A 21,055-nucleotide genomic window follows, 5' to 3' on the forward strand; every position below is an offset into this window, starting at 1 on the left:
CAGACTTTGTAAAACTTGTTTTTCTTGTCTGCCACGTTTGAACGTTAAACAGGATTTTGATATTTTGACTGAGGGAGAGGAGACACTCTAAAACAGTGGTTATATTGGATTATTTACATTGTTGGGCAGCAGGGTGGAACAGGGGTTAGTGCATGTGCCTCACAATACAAAGGTCCTGAGTAGTCCTCGGTTCGATATTGCGCTCTGGATATTTCTGTGTGGAGTTTGCATGTTCTCCCCGTGACTGCGTGGGCTCCCTCTGGTTACTCAAATGTTCCATCAAAGACGGTCACCTGCTACCCAAACAACAAGCCGTGAGTGACCAAAGACATCAAAGCCATACTGAATGAGAAGAAGAGGGCCTTCAATGCTGGTAACAGGGAGGAGGTGAAAAGAGTTCAGGTGCTGCTGTCCAAACTGAGGGAGGCCAAGGAGAACTACAGGAGGAAGCTGGAAGGGAAGCTAATGGATAACAACATGAAGGCGGTCTGGAGAGGTATGCAGACCATCACCGGCTTCAAACCATCGGGGGGTCGGGGGTGGACGGAGACAAACAGAGGGCTAATGAGCTAAACCAGTTCTTTAACAGGTTTGACACAGTGGCTCCGACAAGTTGATTGGCAACACTAAATTGGCCCTAGTGTTTGAATGTGAGTGTGAATGTTGTCTGTCTATCTGTGTTGGCCCTGTGATGAGGTGTGTGACTTGTCCAGGGTCAACCCCGCCTTCCAGCCGAATACAGCTGAGATAGGTTCCAGAACCCCCCGTATCCCCCCAAAAAAGGGACATGCGGTAGAAAATAAGGGGGGGGGGGGGTTAGGTTTGGTTGATATCAGTACTTCAGTCATCAATGATATCATCTGAGAAATGGACATTGAAACAGTGTAGGTCTGACTTGGTAGGATATGTACAACGAGCAGTGAACATAGTGAGCTCAGAAAGCATAAGAACAAATAGGTTGATCATTTACATTTCATTATTTACAATCCCTGGAGGTGGGATGTGGAGGGGGGAGGGTGTTAGGCTAGGGTTGTAGTTGCCTGGACGTGTTCTTTTAGTGTGGTTTTGAAGGAAGGTAGAGATGCACTTTCTTTTACACCTTTTGAGAGTGCATTCCATATTGATGTGGCATAGAAGGAGAATGAGTTAAGACCTTTGTTAGGTCGGAATCTGGGTTTAACGTGGTTTTTGGAGCTCCCCCTGGTGTTGTAGTTATGTTGGTCATTTACGTTATGGAAGTAGTTTGACATGTACTTCGGTATCAGGGAGGTGGAGCGAATTTTATAGACTAGGCTCAGTGCAAGTTGTTTTACTCTGTCCTTTGGAGAAGTGGGTAGGAGTGAGGTGTGATCTGGGGTGGAGGTCTAGAATTAACCTGACTAGCTTGTTCTAGGATGTTTGAAGTCTAGATTTGAGGGTTTTGGAGGTACTGGGGTACCAGGAGGTGCACGCGTAATTGAAAAAGGGTTGAATGAGAGTTCTCGCTAGTATCTTCATGGTGCTTTTGTTGACCAGAGAGGAGATTCTGTAGAGAAATTTTGTTCGTTGGTTGACCTTTTTGATTACCTTGGTTGAATCAGCTCCGCTACTTTAATGTTTTTCATGTCCTTTATGTTCTTTGATGTTTGTCAAGTTATGTTTGTTTGTTTTTGTTCTCCCCTAACCTGAAAAGGATTTTGACATTTTGACCAGGGGTTTCACTGGGACTTCACTCTTTGTTTAAATCCAATGATGAGACAAATCTTTGTTCCTCCTTTTATTTTTGGACTTGATTGTCTCTTTTTTTCATTAAATATCTATAAGGTGAAAAACCTTTGGAAAAGGTTGACAAATACAAAAGCAATTAGAGACCAATATAAACAAATTACAATAAACCATTTTTAAAGTAAAAGTGTTTCCAAAAGTACATATAGTGACCCTTAACAACATTGCAGTTTCTTTATTATTTAAAAAAAAAACTAATGTAAATTTTACAGTAAAATAATGGCATCTGAGCCGCCTTTTTTAACCATTAAAAACAGCAGTACTGTTTTTCCATTTACAGTAATATACAATAAATGTAAAAGTTACAGTACTTTATTGATACATATTATTTCCAGGCTTTCGAGGGGCCAAATAAAATGACGTGGCGGGCCACATCTGGCCCCCCGGGCCTTGAGTTTGATACTCGTGTAATAGAAGCATAGTAATGTGGTAGTGTTAGCCAGTGTAGCTAGCGGCGCTACAACTAACATTCAACTACATTTTAAGTTGCTATTTTCAACATCGAACAGCTTTTCAGTGCTGAAACTACGTTCCGTGCCCGAGTAGCGTATCAGCGTCCATTAAAGCTACATTTTCCTAAGTATTTTTTAAACCTTAAACGCATCTCCGCTGTCTAACATCACTCACCGACCCTCCTGAAGACTGATGTGAAATATCGGACGTGGCCAGGCTGGCAGGATCCTATGGCACCGAGTAAATAAAGCCAACTCGGATTTGAGGACACACATTCAGGTATTTCCCGAAGTTAACACAATATTAGCCGGCGAAGCTAGTCACTCATAGAGCAAACCAAGCATTGGTGTTAGCATTAGCTAGCAAGTTTTCTTTTGGCGGCAAAATATTCACTCTTTGTGTGTTACTTTAGTCACTTAACATTAATCAGAAAACAAGAATGAGGAAAATGAAAGAAACAATTACAACTTCAGACTGAATTACAAAGACTAACTAGAAGAGCCAATTCCTGAAGGAATTGCGTGTGAATGTTCCAATGGTGAAGTTGAACTGAAATGCTGACAGAATGTAGTGTAAATGTAAGAATAGTTTGAATGTTGAAGAGTAAGAATTTCCAAGAACACCGGAATTTGGTTGGGAACTTGGGAAAGTGTTAGTTTGAATGTCCAGGATGAGTGGAATGTGTTGAAGGTGGAATGTTTGGAATTAGGGTTGTATGGTATACCAGTATGTGATGGACTTCCCGCCATCACCGTGTGTGTTGTGAGGACACTTGACACATGACGCATCATAACAGGTTTGACTTGGATTTATTCTTTCAATAAATCTGTTGTCCTTTGGCCCTTTGGTGCGTCACTTTTCAGTGCGCGTTTACCGTATTTGGTCGCGCCACTTTGCAGTGCACGCGTACTGCCTGTCTGCTGCCGCTGCACGCCTTTCGGCGTCCGGGGCTCGCGTCCGGGGTTTGCGTCTGCTGCGGGGGTGCGTCATCTCGCTCTCGTTGTGGGTTGTCGCGCTCTTGGTCTGCTGGCCGTGGTTTCCTCCTCCGTGCTGCTCTCCCGGTCGTTCCTCCCTCGCCCTTTTTATATTCTAGCAGCAGATAGAGAGATTGTGAGCAGGTGTGTGGTATACGCACCTGGCTCAGATTGCCGCTGTAGTGTCGCTCCACGTGCGTCACGCCTCTCCTCGCTGCCGCATGCCCCGCCTCCTGGCCTCCATGTGGGCCCGGGCTGCTGCTCTCCGCCCGCTGTCGGGCCGTCGGCTGTGTCTCTCCACACAGTATTAGTATAGTACCGCCATAATAATGAATCATTTTGAGCATGATACCGCCTCTGAAACGTACCGTCCTGCGCCCGCGTCGTTGTCACTACTTGTCATTGCTGGTTTTAAAAGCAGAGGTGCATGTTTGGCAGCGCACAACCACGGAGTACTTACAAGCAGACACAGTGTGTAGACAGAAAAGGGAGAACGGACGCATTTTGGCTTGAAAACTAAAGATAAAGGTGAAGTTATAACACTGAAATGCCCTCAGGAAGAAGTGATTTAAGACATGGCTAGCTAGCTAGCGGCTAACATCCATCCACCGTCGGCAGTGTTTTAGCTACTTCTAAATCACTAATCCTCGCCTCCATGGCGACTAATAAAATAAGTTTCTCACAAGTATCATCCCTGCAGGGCGAGGAATAGCTAAACATGCTTCACTACACACCGTAGCTCACCGGCATCACAATGTAAACAAACGCCATGGGTGGATCTGCACCTAACATCCAATGTAACGATATCAAGTGCAGGCACGTATCTAGTCGATACTACTATGATTACATCAATATTTTTGGCATCAGAACATCTTCTTTGGTTTTTTAAAAATGTATATCATGTTTATATACTCAGGAAATATGTCCCTTGACACATGACGACTTTGAATATGACCAATGAATGATCCAGTAACTACTTGGTATCGGATTGGTACCCACATTTGTGGTAACATCCGAAACTAATGTAAAGTATCAAACAACAAAAGAATACATGATTATTACATTTTAACAGAAGTGTGGACAGAACTTGTTAAAAGATGAAGTAAACAGATATTAACAGTAAATGAACAAGTAGATTAATAATAAATGTTTTACCACTTGTCCTTAATAATGTTGACAAAATAATAGAATGATAAATGACGCAATATGATACTGCATACATCAGCAGACTAATTAGGAGCCTTTGTTTGTTTACTTACTACTAAAAGACAAGTTGTCTAGCATGTTCACTATTTTATTTAAGGACTTAACTTTAACAAAAAACGTATGTTTAATGTATCCTAAGATTTTTGGTTAAAATAAAGCCCATAATGCAATTTTTTGTGGTCCTCTTTATTTTGAAAAGTACAGAAAAGTATCGAAATAATTTGAGTACCATTTCATTTTAGTTCAATATATTGGTATCGTTACAACACTAGTTGGAATTGGTTGAAAAATGTGGAAATTGTGCAACTTGGAAAAATGTACCATTCCTTTCAACGGGAACTTCCTGGAAATTTGGGAAATTTTAGGAAACGTGGGATTTAAAAAGGAAAAATTATTAGGAGTTTGAATGTCCTGAATGAGCTGAATTGGTCGGTGTTGGAATTCTTTAAATCAGTCAATAAACGTCGAAGTAATAGTAACAGTTATTTAATTGAATTTCGGGAAAATTCGGGAATTTTTAAGTTCTTAAACCTTAAATCTTTTTGTCGTGGCTAAGAGGAATGTTATGACAAAGGAACGATTAAAATGGGTTGAAAAATGTGAAAGGAGTCATCACACTAAAAAAGGTAGGAAAAAAGAATTGGAAAAACCCAGGAATTCCTTGAAATGTGTTGAATTTTTAAAAATGTTTGTTCTGATTTTCAGGATGAATTGAATGTGTTGAAGGTGTAATGGTTTGAATCGGTTGAAAAATCTGGGAATTGTGGAAGTTGGAAATATGGATAATTATTTTTGAATGAGAAAAATGTCTCCGTAAAAACTGGGAATTCTAAGAAATACGGGATTTTTTTTATTTTTTATAATTGTTAAAAGGGAGCACATAATTCCTGAACAGGCTGAATATTTTTGAAGTTGGAACGGTTTGAATCGGATAAACAAATGTGGGAGTTGTGGTACGTTGAAAAATGTCCCATTTAATTTTATGGAAATTTGGGATTTCCAGGAAAAGAGGGAATTTTATGGAAAATGCTAAAAAAAAAAAGGGAAAAATAAGTGAATATTCTGAATGAGTTGAAATGGTTGGTGTTGGAATTTTTAAAAATTGCTCAAGAAATGTTGAAATAGTAACCTTTTTAATTGAGAAATGAAATTACAGAACTACTGGAATTTTGGTAAAACCGGGAATTCTTCCAGTTCAAAAACCAACTTTGTTTTTTGTCCTGATTGAGAGGAATGATTCGTCGGTGGAATGGTTGAAGCGGGTTGAAAAATGTGGAAAGAGTAGTCGACAGAAAAGAGGGCAAAAAAAGCTTTAATTCTGTGAATTCCTAGAATTTTTTGGAACTTGAAAAATGAAAGTTTGAATGTCCAGGAATGGTTTGAATCGGTTAAAAAAATTTGGAAGTGGGGGAAGTTAGAAAAATGGCTAATTCATTCTGAATAGGAAAAATGTCCCGGAAAACCAGGGATTCTGGGGTATCTGGGGTATGAATTTTTTTAATTTGTCAAGGGAAAGCCCGCGATTTCCGAATAGGTTCAAGAGTTTGAATTTGGAACGGTTTGAATCGGATAAAAATATAGTAGTTGTGGTAATTTGAAAAATGTCCCATTCATTTCATGGAAATTTGGGGATTTGGGGAAACAAGGGAATTTTTGGGGAAATGCTAAAAAAAGGGAATATTCTGAAATGTCTGGGAAAACCTGGAATCCTGAGAAATCTGGGAATTTTTGGAATTTGTCAAGGGAAAGCCCGCGATTCCAGAATAGGCTGAGGAGTTTGAAGTTGGAACGGTTTGAATTGGATGAAAAATGCGTAAGGTGGAGCACGCCAAAATCCGGATTTTTGGTGTAGTAAATGCATTGGAGCTTTCACTCAATTAGAGCACAGAAGAAAGCATGATAGAGAAAGTTGGTCTACATTTTTTATTGGTGTTTTTTTTCTTCTTCAGAGTCCACTAACATCGTTGTCAGAAGCAGTACTGGATGGAAATAGTGCTTCATAGGCTGGTGGGGGCTCCAAAAGTTGAGGTGTGCTGCTCCAGGTAGGGTGGTTGGGGTTTCCTGATGCCTCGCCCTCAAAAGCTGCAGAAGACTGTTGTGGAACGCCAGGCAGGACAATTAATGGTATCGTGATACCATGGTCTTCGGTGTATTTCATATCCAGATAGACCTGCCAAAAATAACTGTGTTAAACCAGTTTCCATACACATAGGGCCTGAGCTAGCAAAGTTTTGTGTGTACTAAAACACGTGCAAACTTGATAGCGCATACAAAGCTGAACTACTAACCTTGTGCGTCTGCTAACTGAGCAAAATAGGTTGTGCGATTTATTTAACTTGTATTTTTTCTATATATATATACAGCCAAAAGAGGTTAGTAGATGACAATAAATGTAAAAGTTAACTATAGTGTAGAAATGCACCCAGATGCAGGAAATGTAGTCTTCATTTTCAAAATGTTCTTTCGGGGCTTGCATGGAAGCACTTTGTGCTGATTTAAATGTGTTTTTCCTCATCAGTTGTTCCTCTTTTTCTCTCAAAGGGTGCTCAATGCCTGAGTCTTTGTAGATCACCCGCAAAAAACAAACCATACCAATGGTACACACATTTTTTCAGTTTGCACACAATATATATTATAATGTTATTAAATCAATGTGATTTAAAAAGAGTGTTAATTTAGTTTCTTGTTGTGTTTATGCATTTTTGTATATTTTTTTTTTCTCAGGCAAATCATATACAGTAGTAGATGCCCATATCAGCTGTTCAGATTTACTTTACACAAGAGAAGTGTGGGATACTTCTCATGTTGCCTTATTTGTATTTAACTTTAATTAAATGTATTTATATTATCATTTGGGGCAGCCGGGCCGGAGCAGGAGGGGATAGAAAGAGAAAAAAGGAAGACAGAGAGAGAAATTGTGGGGACAAGACAGAGAGACAAAAACAAAAACAGCAAACACAACAACAACTATAATAGAGCATCATCAGTAAATACGATATGTACAAATTTGGTGGTAAAAGTGATAGCTTTATGAATTTTAGACTTCATTCATGCATCGTCACTTATACTAAAGTCACATTAAATTCACATTCTTGCAGTAGAATGACTTTTAAACCTTGCCTTTGAACAGCACAGGGCGTGGCTCGGAAATATGATTGAACCTGATGAACTCTGTTTAATGGCAACACAAATGTGTGATGAATACCATGAATTGATTAACGTGGACCTCGACTTAAACAAGTTGAAAAACTTATTCAGGTGCTACCATTTAGTGGTCAATTGTACGGAATATGTACTGTACTGTGCAATCTACTGATAAAACTTTCAATCAATCAATCAATCAATGATAGGAGCATGAAACATAATCCATTCATTGGAGCTGCAGTATAGTTTTCATTCACAAAAATAGCTACCTTTTTATTTTAGCTGTACATTTATGAGAATGGAAGCGATTCCTTACATTTTGAAAAGTACATCATAAATTAACCAAATATTTCCTAATATCGTACATAAAGATTGCCATTCTGTACCTAAATTATGCATATATTCACATAGGTTTGTATGGTATACCGGTACTAGTGTAGTATTGCGGTATTAATGAATCAAAAAGGGTACTATACTCTGTTTGAAAAGTACCGGTTCGCAATTTTTTTTTTTTACAGGCATGACGGCGCCTTGCCGTCACATTGTGACATTGCTGGTTTTACAAGCGGAGGAGCATGTTCGGCAGCGCACACACACTGAGTACTTACAAGCAGACACAGTTTGTAGACAAAAAAGGGAGAATGGACGTATTTTGGCTTAAAATTCAAAAATAAAAGTGAAGTTATAACACTGAAACTTCCTTGGGAAGAGGTGCTTTTGGACGATGCTAGCTCGCTAGCGGCTAATGTCCATCTGCAATTGGCCGTGTTTTAGCTTCTTCTAAATCACTAATCCTCGTCTCCACGGCGACAAATAAAGTACGTTTCTTACAAGTATCATCCCTGCAGGACGAGAAATAGCTAAACATGCTTCACTACACACTGTAGGAGGATACAATAGCTCACTGGCGTCACAATGTAAACAAATGCCATGGGTGGATCTACACCTGACATCCACTGTAATAACACCAAGTACAAGAGCGTATGTAGTTGATATTACTATGATTACGTTGATATTTTTTTATATCGTTACTCAATCTTTTTTCTTTTAAAAAAAAAAATGTATATTGTATTCTTAAACTCAGTAATTACGTTCCTGGACACATGAGGACTTACAATACGACCAATGTATGATCCTGTAACTACTTGGTATCGGATCAATACCAACAATTGTGGTATCATCCAAAACTAATGTAAAGTTTTAAACAATAGAAGAAAAAGTGATTATTACATTTTAACAGAAGTGTAGATAGAACATGTTGAAACATAAAATAAGCAGATATTAACCGTAAATGAAAAAGTGGATTAATAATCAATGTTTTCAACTTGTCCCTTATAATTTTGACAAAATAATAGAATGATAAACGACACAATATGTTACTGCATACGTCAGCAGACTAATGAGGAGCCTTTGTTTGCTTACTCACAACTAAAAGACAATTTGTCTAGTATGTTCACTATTTTATTTAAGGACACAATTCGATTGCAATAAGAAACATATGTTTAATGTTCCCTAGGATTTTTTTGTTTGAAAAAATGCAATTTTTGTGGTCCCCATTTATTTAAAAAAGTACCGGAATACATTTTGGTACCGGTACCAAAATATTGGTAGACAGACAACTTTATATCCACATAATATTTTGCATATTATTAAAAAAAATGTTTTAATCACAGTGTTATTTTATTATAGCATCTAACAGAGCTGACAACCTCATTGTGTTACACTTTATGTTTGAGTTTATTTCACCAATGACTAAAAAGTGCACAATTTTTTCAACCAAACAATAAAAAGCAGGCAAACATTAGTAGTATTGTAGTACAGTATATGTATTCAAAAACAAAGCACACCAGAAACTAAACATTTAACTCACCCGGATCATGTACTCCATTTTGAAGATGGAGCAGTTTAAAATGGAGGGTGGTAGTTTTCCAGGGATTTTGATCCTTTTGATGATTGTGTCTTTGCTACCGGAGGCCACAGGGTTGGCCTCCATTTTAAGAAGCTTTTTTTCAACTCCACTTTGGAGACAATTGCCAAAGGAGGTCTGCTTCAGATAGAACAGTATGATTGGTGTTGCCAAGCGAGTTGATTGGTTTAGAACTTCAGCTCGGATTTGGACAATCTCTCCTGTAAGAAGAGACATGCTTTAGTTTATGCACGGATCAGCACGGTACGTTTATAGCTAGAGATAGACATAAGAAAATGTGTGAAGTGCTGAGAAGAAGTGGAGTATATTCAGTGAATTAAACAACATAATAAAAATTATTACGAAATTGCTCTTGAGGAACAACTTTTCTGGCGTAGCGACACCGAACCGAGAAGTTGGTCAAATCAAATCGCTGTCGACATTTAGAATGCAGCATAAGACCATCGCTAGGAAGTCTTTTTTTTTTTTTTTTTAAATCTGAGGAGTGAGGATTTTTCAGAATTTACCAGCTCAAGGAGAGCACATGTGACAAAATATACAACCATCCCATCAGTCGACATCCCAGTGAGAGAGGGTTTTGTATGTTACTATTTTAAACGTTTAGCAACAGTGCTACATGATGCCGCTCCTTGGATCTCACATAGCATAGAAACACAAAAAAATTCTCCCGATGTTGCTGTTTTGAAGGAAATGGTGTTTGTTGCTATGCACTCTGTGAAATCAATGCACCTACGAAAGAAGTTACAATCCAGCTTAAAATGACCATATATATATATATATATACATATGTATATATACATATGTATAAATATATATATATACACAAACATTTGTGTTTGTATATATATATATATATATATTTATATATATATCCATCCTTCCATTTTCAACCACTTGTCCTTTTTGGGGTCGTGGGGGGGTGCTGGAGCCTACCTCAGCTGCATTCGGGCGGAAGGCGGGGTACACCCAGTTCAATCCAATCCACTTTATTTAAAAATAAAACAAAATAAAATAAAATATAGATACTGTATATATATGTATATATATATATATATATATATATATATATATATATATATATACACACACACACACACGTATTTATACATACATGTATATTATATGTATTTATCCATCCATCCATTGATTCATTTTCTACCGCTTATTCCCTTCGGGTTCTCGGGGGGCGCTGGCGCCTATCTCAGCTACAATCAGGCGGAAGGCGGGCTGCACCCTGGACAAGTCGCCACCTCATCATAGAGCCAACACAGATAGACAGACAACATTCACACTCACATTCACACACTAGGGCCAATTTAGTGTTGCCAATCAACCTATCCCCAGGTGCATGTCTTTGGAAGTGGGAGGAAGCCGGAGTACCCGGAGGGAACCCACGCACGGGGAGGACATGCAAACTCCACACAGAAAGGGATTGAACCCAGGACTGATCAGGACCTTCGTATTGTGAGGCAGACGCACTAACCCCTCTTCCACCGTGAAGCCCTATATGTATTTATATTTATGTATATATTTGTAAGGTCAGGAAAAAAAACACAGGCTATTTTATCCCTACAAGCCTGTTCTGCAGGTTTCTCTGCTCTAAGGGGGATTTTTCAGGGGATTTTTTTTTAATTTAAGATAGAAATGGCTGCATTTTTGAAAAGTAAAGTATATCAATATGCATACAGGATTACCTTGCTTGTATCCCAGTCTGTCAGTGTAAACGTCCATGGTCACTGTTCCTGAGCCAAAGAGCTTGACACTTGTCTGCTTGAAACCATGACGAGGTTCCTGAAAGAACAGCTCTCTTCAAAATGTATGTTTGGACATTCATTTAAAACATCAAACACTTCTCACCGTAAGGCCGGAAATCTCCAAAGGTGGTTTGGAGACAAATTTGAAGTATTCATCAGCTTTTTTCAGCAACTTCCCCGATTGCTTAAGCTCTGCCTTAAGCTTATAAACAATTGTACACAAACTGCATTTTATCGATGACGGTAAACCTCTGTAAAGAAAAATTAATTGAATGGTCCAAACAAGAGTGAAGTCAAACGAAGATTACTAAAATACCTGTCAGGAATCTTGAAGCAAAAAGGAAATAGGTGTCTTCCTTGGCCAATAACTTTGATAGCTGGGAAGGTGTCACCTGTAAATCATGAGTGCATCATTTACAGAAGTTATTGCTAATCATGCTCATGTGTGGTACTCCCATGGGCACTGGAAGGGAATCTATCCCAGTCTGGCTTCAGGAAAGTCAACCGTGTGTAAAGCCATACCGCCAGGTGACCATCTGTTAGCACAGTGTTTCTTAAAGGGGAACTGCACTCTGTAAAAATGTTGCCTATCATTCACAATCATAATGAGCGACAATCATTATGAGCGACAAGACAAACGCTTTTTTTTTGTTTTTTTTTCCCGCTTTCTAACATGTAAAAATTGGCTCGTTCTAGGTGGCTAGCGATGCAGCTAATGGGAGCAATCAATTCTACCTCTAAATCACTTTAAAATGCTTTCGAAAACCATCAGCAATACTTCATTTACGTTCCGTAACTTGTATAATAACCAAGCTGTAGCGCCATTGTTATCGTAGGAGCAAACACAGAGGAACTCTTTTTTTTTCTAGCGTAGTAACCAACGTTCCCTCTAAGGTACGCGCCTGTGCAATTGCGTCCTCTGCGCACGGCAAAACTAGGCCACGCACAAAATCAAATAAAAAGATATGCGCATAACAGTGTGCACGTCTGCCGTCGCTCACATGTGCGCCACTGAATGCTCAAGGAGTCTTGGCGTTTGCTCACACATATGAAAAATTGGAGGTAAAATCGGTAGTAACACATCAATATTAGCCGTAAAAGCTAACCACGGCAAGAGACAAGCTAGCTCCGACGTCAACACGAAATGCGTTTCAGTTTGTAATGCACAACACTGCTAATATGACACCAATCTGCACTGACTGGAAAACATGAACAATCATATTACAGTATCTGTAAAGTCTTATTTCATGTTTTGTTAGTACACAGCTGAGCTAGCCAGACAGTGTATGTACTGTAGTTGTACTTAGACGTTTGACGTGCTGCGTGTATCATGTGAATTAGTGAATTATATTTATATAGCGCTTTTCTCTAGTGACTCAAAGCGCTTTACATAGTGAAATCCAATATCGAAGTTACATTTTTAAACCAGTTTGGGTGGCACTGGGAGCAGGTGGGTAAAGTGTCTTGCCCAAGGACACAATGGCAGTAACTAGGATAGCAGAAGCGGGGATCGAACCTGTAATTCTCAAGTTGCTGGCACAGCCACTCTGCCAACCGAGCTATACCGCCCCAATGATTGTTTGACATCTTTTTGGTCCAGCTGGCCGGGGATGTTTCATGATGATTTTAGGCTAGCAATCCATTTATGTCGAAATAGCGTGTCTCCAAGTTCCATATTTATAGTGCCAAAATCGCTTTCTCCCTCTCTTTCCCAGCTGCCGTCTACTCCAACGTCTCACTCTTCCTTCGTGCACCCTTCTAGAAGCAGCAGTATATTCTGCTTCAAAAGTATGAGGTTGTGAATTCTAATTTGTCCAAAAATAGTTATTTTTGTATTCTGTTACCAAGTCTGCCACGATTAGAAAACACACTCGTGTTTGATTCCGAAAGCAAGAACACACATTTGTTGCCAGAAGTCAGACGTGCGCTGCTGTGGAAACAAAAATCAATCCGTGGAAGAAATCAATCCCAGAAATGGTTAAAATGACCAAAATACAGTAAATAATATACATATTACATATTGTTATGAACATGTCTGTTACTATATTTCCTTTATACATGCAGTGTGTATATTGTACATATTACATATTATGTCTATTACTACATTTTATACATGTATATACTTGTATATATGTGAAATGTTTTATTTAAACACTATAAGTGTATATAAAACACATCACATATTGTTATGGTGTCTGTTACTACACTTATATATGTATATATACATATGTATATATATATGTATGTATGTATACTTGCAGTGTATATATCACATATGGTTATGACGTGTCTGTTACTACATTTATATATATACTTGTAGTGTATGTATAAAACATATTACATATTGTTATGAAGGTGTCTGTTACTATATATATATATATATATGTATATATATACATACTTGCAGTGTGTATATAAAGCATATTAAATTATGTCTGTTACAACATTATTTAAAGTATATATACGGTGTATATATTTATATATATATAAATACACTGTATAAATACATTGTATATATATATATATATATATATAAAACTGGCGTGCACAAGCGATCCCTCAGAAAGCTGGCGTGCACATCACTTGTGCACGCCAGCTTTCCGAGACTCTTATTTTGTTAGCGCAGGCAGCATGAAGCAGGGCTTTTATTGTGAAGATAGGAAATGTGCAGTCGGCCTTTAGAGTTTTGACCTAAGGGACGGCGCGAAAGTCTGTTGAAATAAAAAGTGTTTCTCGCCTTCCTCTCTGTCATTTTTTCATAATAATGAACTGGCAGCAGCAAGCGTCATCTCACAAGACCCTCGGGTGCCGTGAATGTAAATCAAGCAAGCTACGGAATTTGCCGTCAATGTTTTTCTTGTAAAGTGTATGGAAGCTGGATGAATTAGATGCCAAAAACCAACCACTTTCATGTGGTATTGTACAGAAAGGACAACTTTTTTTCTCCTCCATTTGAAAATGTGGGCGTTATCATCATTACTGTCTGATTCCAATCAATGCAAGTCATCAGAATCAGGTAATACACCAACTTATATTCTTGTCTTCGTGAAAGAAAGACATCTATATGTGTTACACATGCTTGTATTATCATTAAACACATTTAACTTGTTTACAAAACTGTCTCTTTCATAAATAAATAAATATAAGTGATATATATAAATGAGGTAGATCCCCTCGAGTTGGTCAATTGAAAAGTAGCTCGCCTGCAGAAAAAGTGTGGGCACCCCTGATATAGAGCATATTACATATTGATATGAAGGTGTGTGGTATTACATTATATATAGACTTGCAGTGTGCATATAAAAGTTGATGAAGGGTTTTGAAGTTGTTTTAGAGGATTTTGAAGGCTACAACGTTGATTCCCATTAGCCGCATCTTTCAGGCGTTTTTTTAACATCTTTAAAATCTTAAGAAAAAAAAAATTGTCGTTTGTCTCTCATAATGATTGTGAACGATAGGCAAAAATCCCCAAAAAGTGCAGTTCTCCTTTAACCATAGGGCAGAGGCCCATTGTTGGGCCAATAAATATGTTTTTAAGTATTCAGTTGTGATACACTTTTCAACCACTTGTGGCAGTAATGACAATCTCCATCAAACAGAAGAAGTCTGGAGCCAAACTCATAGAGAAGATTCTTAAGAGCAAAAAATATGACTAAAGTGGTGAAGCTGCATTTTCACTTGAAATTGATTGAAGAAACATATGTATTATTTATTTTGGTAACGCGAGTATGGGGAACATATTCACCATTAATTAGTTGCTTATTAACATGAAAATTAGTAACATATTGGCTGTTAATTAGTCATTATTAAGTACTTATTAATGCCTTATTCTGCATGTTCCCTTTAATACCACTTAATGAATATGGTCTGTTCTTACATAACAAAACACAGAACTACAATAACCTCAACCCCTAAGTCTAAGTTACTTACAATATGTTCCCCTCGTGTCCAAAAAACTTTTTTTTCATTCATTCATTTTTTATTTATCTCCTTCTCATTGATGTGCATTTTTGATTAATAGACAATTCAACTTTAGGAACTAAACACATATTTACACACCTATGCTTGAGAAGGAACATGATGAATAAAATCTTATATTTCCTGCCCCGAACAAAAAAAGTAATACACACCTCAAGGGATGATACAAATCAAATATAAAACCAGACAAAAAATAAGTTAAAAAAATAAATATAAAGCAAAATGTAGACGCTTACGGCTGTCCATATGACAAGGTGTATCCTACTAAACTGTAAGTAGGTTAAATTTAACTCTAAATTAAGTCTTTGCTACTTAGAATATGTTTCCCATATTAAAGTGTTACCTTTTTTTTAATTGAGTTAAAATGTATTAACATTAGCACCGCATAATTGTATGTAAATTTATTTATGAGTTATTTTTTTATGAGTCCCTTCTTTTGCACTATATTTGATAGGTATTTATTTTTGTTAGGAGTCTGACCTAAGCCTTGATAAAAATTATTAACACATGCTTTCATATATTTTTGAAAAGGTTTATCCTTGTAAACTGTAAGTAGGTCAGATATTGAATATGACTACTGTGACTAATTCAGTGTTAATATTTGAGTGTCGAAAAGGTTAAACACCCCTGCTCATATACAAACCCTGTTTCCATATGAGTTGGGAAATTGTGTTAGATGTAAATATAAACTGAATACAATGATTTGCAAATCCTTTTCAACCCATATTCAATTGAATGCAATACAAAGACAAGATATTTGATGTTCAAAATCATAAACTTATTTTTTTTTTGCAAATAATAATTAACTTAGAATTTCTTGGCTGCAACACGTGCCAAAGTAGTTGGGAAAGGGCATGTTCACCACTCTGTTACCACACCTTTTCTTTTAAAAAAACACTCAATAAACGTTTTGGGAACTGAGGAAACTAATTGTTGAAGCTTTGAAAGTGGAATTCTTTCTCATTCTTTTTTTATGTAGAGCTTTAGTCGTTGAACAGTCCGGGGTCTCCGCTGTCGTATTTTACGCTTCATAATGTGCCACACATTTTCGATGGGAGACAGGTCTGGACTGCAGGCGGGCCAGGAAAGTACCCGCACTCTTTTACTACAAAACCACACTGTTGTAACACGTGGCTTGGCATTGTTTTGCTGAAATAAGCAGGGGCATCTATGATAATGTTGCTTGGATGACAACATATGTTGCTCCTAAACCTGTATGTACCTTTCTGCATTAATGGTGCCTTCACAGATGTGTAAGTGACCCATGCCTTGGGCACTAATACACCCCCATACCATCACAGATGCTGGCTTTTGAACTGTGCGCCTATTACAATCCGGATGGTTATTTTCCTCTTTGTGCCGGAAGACACCACGTCCACAGTTTCCAAATATAATTTGAAATGTGGACTCGTCAGACCACAGAACACTTTTCCACTTTGCATCAGTCCATCTTAGATGAGCTCGGGCCCAGCGAAGCCAGCGGTGTTCCTTGGTGTTGTTGATAAATGGGTTTTGCTTTGCAAAGCAGATTTTTAACTTGCACTTACAGACGTAGGAACCAACTGCAGTTACTGAAAGTGGTTTTATGAAGTGTTCCTGAGCCCATGTGGTGATATGCTTTACACACTTATGTTGGTTTTTGATGCAGTACCGCCCGAGGGATCAAAAGTCCGCAATATCATCTCTTACGTGCAGTGATTTCTCCAGATTCTCTGAACTTTTTGATGATTTTACGGACCGTAGATGGTAAAATCCCTAAATTCCTTGCAATAGCTTGTTGAGAAATGTTCTAAAACTGTTCGACAATTTGCTTACATATTGGTGACTCTCGCACCATCCTTGTTTGCGAATTGCTTAGCATTTCATAGAAGCTGCTTTTATACCCAATCATGGCACCCAACTGTTCCCAATTAGCCTGCACACCTGTGGGATGTTCCATATAAGTGTTTTTAATGAGCATTCCTCAACTTTATCAGTATTTATTGCCACCTTTCCCAACTTCTTTGTCACGTGTTGCTGGCATCTAATTCTAAAATTAATGATTATTTGCACAAAAAAAAATGTTTTTCAGTTTGAACATCAAATATGTTGTCTTTGTAGCATATTCAATTGAATATGGGTTGAAAATGATTTGCAAATCATTGTATTCCGTTTATATTAACCATCCATCCATCCATTTTGTACCGCTTATTCCCTTTTGGGGTAGCGGGTGGCGCTGGTGCCTATCTCGGCTACAATCGGGCGGAAGGCGGGGTACACCTAACATCTAGCACAATTTCCCAACTCATATGGAAACAGGGTTTGTAATTGATTGTAGCAATAACACTAAGACCATTCCTCCAAGAACAACGAAACTGACTTACCATCTTGTCTCGCATCTTCCGAGATGATTTGTCTAATGTTGTAATAAGTCTCGTAAACGCTGAATGAGCTGTCTTCGTTAGTGGAGTGAGCTTCTCCTTTTCCTTTGGCAATCACGGCCAGCCATTGGATTTTGGTTTCTTTCGACGCCACGACGACGATTCTCCCCTTGATGGTATCCCCGTTTGTGAAAGTGTTTTGAGGATTGATAGCATCGTACTCGATTGAAAAGTTACTGATCGGCATGTTCCACGAGGACGGAACATTCAGTTCAGGTCCGTGAAGAAAGTGTGGTCCGCACGCACTGTTTATGTTTATGTGCTTCCTCTTCAGTCACTTCATCAGATAAGGGCGGCACGCTGCGGGTTAGTCAGGTTTTGTCACATTTTAAACACAACATATTTTACGCTAACTAAAACATTGGGGTTACTGGTGTATGAATATGTACTCAATGTGCCGCTCCCATTTTCTATAGACATGTTTAAAAACCTTTTTGATCTCGGGGGCCTAATTTTTGCCACTACAGAGAGGCCCGGGACACACTCAATATGAACACGAATTAGATATATATATTTATTTCAGACCCAGAGTTTCATATGAAAGAAGAAAAACATGCTACAACGATAAAACACAGAAGAAATACAAGCAGAAATAAAGTAAAATAAAAATTGTATGTATAATTTTTTTTTTTATCATATTCTGGATTTTCATCATGTTCAGTAATTTCATCTAAACTACTTACAGTTTAACTTTGTCAAATGACATGAAAGCATGTGTTAATTACAAAGATTATCATTAAGGCTTAGGTCAGGCTGATTAGAAAATAAATACTAATCAAATATACTGCAAAAGAAGGGACTCGTAAAATCAGATGAAACATTTTTTTACACAAAGTTAAATCAGTGATAAAATGATAAAAAAAAAATCTAAATGAATACATGAAATATAATAATAAAGGTATATGTGTTTTCTTAAATAAAACGTCAAAAAAATTCAAGTGCAAATGCAAATAAGGCTTCACCACTTTAGTCAATATTTTTGCGCTTAACAAACTTCTCATTAGGCCCTTTACCACCACAGGAACTTTTTCCAGGAACTTTCCCACTCACCCGGATGAATAAAGTTCCGCCTGTGTTTCCACCAAAAACGACCCGGGTAGATTTAGTTTTCCAGGACCCTTTCGGGGGCGGGCTGTGCTGTCGAACGCTGATTGGTTGAACATAGTTGGAGGTGTTCCAAAAACTTCTTATAATAAAAATGATTGCCTTTGAAATATACAGAATATGCTTATTTAATGTGTATTTGTATTACAAAAAATTTGACAAGGGACAGAAAGAAGAACAAAAGGAGTTTTCGAAATGCAGGAACTTTTGTGGGGCATCTTTGTGCTGAAGAACGCTGATCAGTGAAACAGTTTTGGAACTATTACTCAGCTGTAGTCTTTAAAACTATATGTTTTTTGTTTTTTTTTACAAACTTAATTTTGATATGCGAAGCTATGAGAAGTGGACGGACTCTTTTAAACGTATTTACGGAGAAATATGAAGCCGTACTCGAAGCCGCGACCTCAGCTTCTCACAACTCTGACTGGGTTGGGTAAATGTGTAAACCGTAAGCAGTACACGAGTAGAACGAAGGTAAATTACATGAAATATTAACTATTTATTTTATTACATGTTGTGAAAGTAGTCAGTGAGACGGTTGTGTAATTACTAACCTCAACCCGAGTAAACAAAATGCTAATGCTAACAAGATAATGCTAAAGTTAATGTGTTTGTGTTGTTGGCGTGATATAAAATACAGATATTTATTATTTATATATTGAAATGGACTAAAAGGAATCGCCTGAACCTCATGAATTCCTCATTTACAGAGTGGATGACTTTCTGACAAAAGCCCAACTTTTTAATAACAATTTGGTACACTTTATTATTTAAATTAAATCGTTTTGTATATTATTTTGCTCTGTATTTCAATTATGTAATTTTTAGTAAAATAACTGTGATCTAATATTTTCTGTTTATTTACATGGTAGCAGTGTAGTATCACTCCTCCATACGTTATCAGCCGGATTTGTATAAAGTACCCTGAACTGTGAAGTGCGGTTGAGACACAGCTGAGAAACGGATATTTGTTGGCGGCCCTCTGTCCAGTCCAATCCAATCCACTTTATTTACATAGCACATTTAAAAAAACAATGGAAGTTTCACAAAGCACTGCACTAAAGTTCAGACATACATACTAGGAGAGTCAATGATATAAAACATTTTACTATAAAAGAATAAATGCATAGAATACACTAGAGAAAATAAAATAGACTCAAATCACACAACTCTCATGCTGGGTTAAAAGCAAATCAGTTTTAAGACGTAATTTAAAAAGTCATTAAAGAGGGGTCCGTCCGAATAGCAAGAGGGATATTGTTCCAAAGTTTTGAAACCACAGTAGAAAATGCACGATCACCTCTAGATTTTAAACGGGTTTTTGGGACGACGAGAAGAAACTGATCAGCTGACTTCAGAGACTTTGTGGGGGTGTACATTTTTAAAAGGTCTGACGTACAGTACAGGCCAATAGTTTGGACACACCTTGTCATTTCATGTCTTTTCTTAATTTTCATGACTATTTACATTATAGATTGTCACTAAAGGCATCAAAACTATGACAACCGTGAAGTGAAAACCATTTCAGGTGACTACCTCTTGAAGCTCATCAAAAGAATGCCAAGAGTGTGCAAAGCAGTAATCAGAGCAAAGGGTGGCTATTTTGAAGAAACTAGAATATTAAACATGTTTTCAGTTATTTCATCTTTTTTTGTTAAGTACATAACTCCACATGTGTTCATTCATATGTTGATGCCTTCAGTGTAGAGATGCGCGGTTTGCGGTCTCATCCGCGGATAAACCGCTGGTCGGGCGGGTGACATGACGAAAAAATAGATTTTAAATAGATTCAGGCAGGTGGTGGTTGAACCATTTGGAAATATTTGATATACATGGTTCGGCTTCACGGTGGCAGAGGGGTTAGTGCGTCTGCCTCACAATACGAAGTTCCTGCAGTCCTGGGTTCAAATCCAGGCTCGGGATCTTTCTGTGTGGAGTTTGCATGTTCTCCCCGTGAATGCGTGGGTTCCCTCCAGGTACTCCGGCTTCCTCCCACTTCCAAAGACATGCACCTGGGGATAGGTTGATTGGCAACACTAAATTGGCCCTAGTGTGTGAATGTGAGTGTGAATGTTGTCTGTCTATCTGTGTTGGCCCTGCGATGAGGTGGCGACTTGTCCAGGGTGTACCCTGCCTTCCGCCAGCGCCCCCCACAACCCCGAAAGGGAATAAGCGGTAGAAAATGGATGGATGGATGGGTTCAGGGATCAGTAACTGTTACTGCTCAAAGAGCCATTTTGGACTCGTGTCACAAAGCGAAGAAGACAATAGGAGACGTAAACATTCTCAAGAATGTCTGCCGGCAGTCACCCAGTTAATAAGGTATATGGC

General features: G+C 38.1%; 1 protein-coding gene and 1 long non-coding RNA gene across 2 annotated transcripts; one reads left to right on the forward strand and one right to left on the reverse strand.

Annotated features, from left to right (window-relative positions):
• Window positions 1-41: 41 nt before the first annotated feature.
• LOC133556419 (uncharacterized) lies at window positions 42-8,703 on the forward strand. Its single transcript, XR_009807520.1, has 2 exons — window positions 42-496; window positions 6,347-8,703. It is a non-coding gene; the product is annotated as an uncharacterized LOC133556419 (long non-coding RNA).
• On the reverse strand, window positions 6,306-17,892 carry LOC133556416 (arrestin domain-containing protein 3-like). The gene is made up of 6 exons (XM_061906327.1): window positions 17,564-17,892; window positions 11,539-11,614; window positions 11,326-11,473; window positions 11,163-11,259; window positions 9,412-9,668; window positions 6,306-6,567 (listed from the first exon to the last, which is right to left on the reverse strand). Exons 1-6 carry the CDS (start codon window positions 17,805-17,807, stop codon window positions 6,343-6,345), a joined length of 1,047 nt encoding a protein of 348 aa, XP_061762311.1. The 5' UTR covers window positions 17,808-17,892; the 3' UTR covers window positions 6,306-6,342.
• Between the last annotated feature and the right edge of the window lie 3,163 nt (window positions 17,893-21,055).

This window comes from Nerophis ophidion, linkage group LG07, assembly GCF_033978795.1.
Source record: "Nerophis ophidion isolate RoL-2023_Sa linkage group LG07, RoL_Noph_v1.0, whole genome shotgun sequence".
In the NCBI taxonomy this organism is placed as follows: Eukaryota; Metazoa; Chordata; class Actinopteri; order Syngnathiformes; family Syngnathidae; genus Nerophis; species Nerophis ophidion.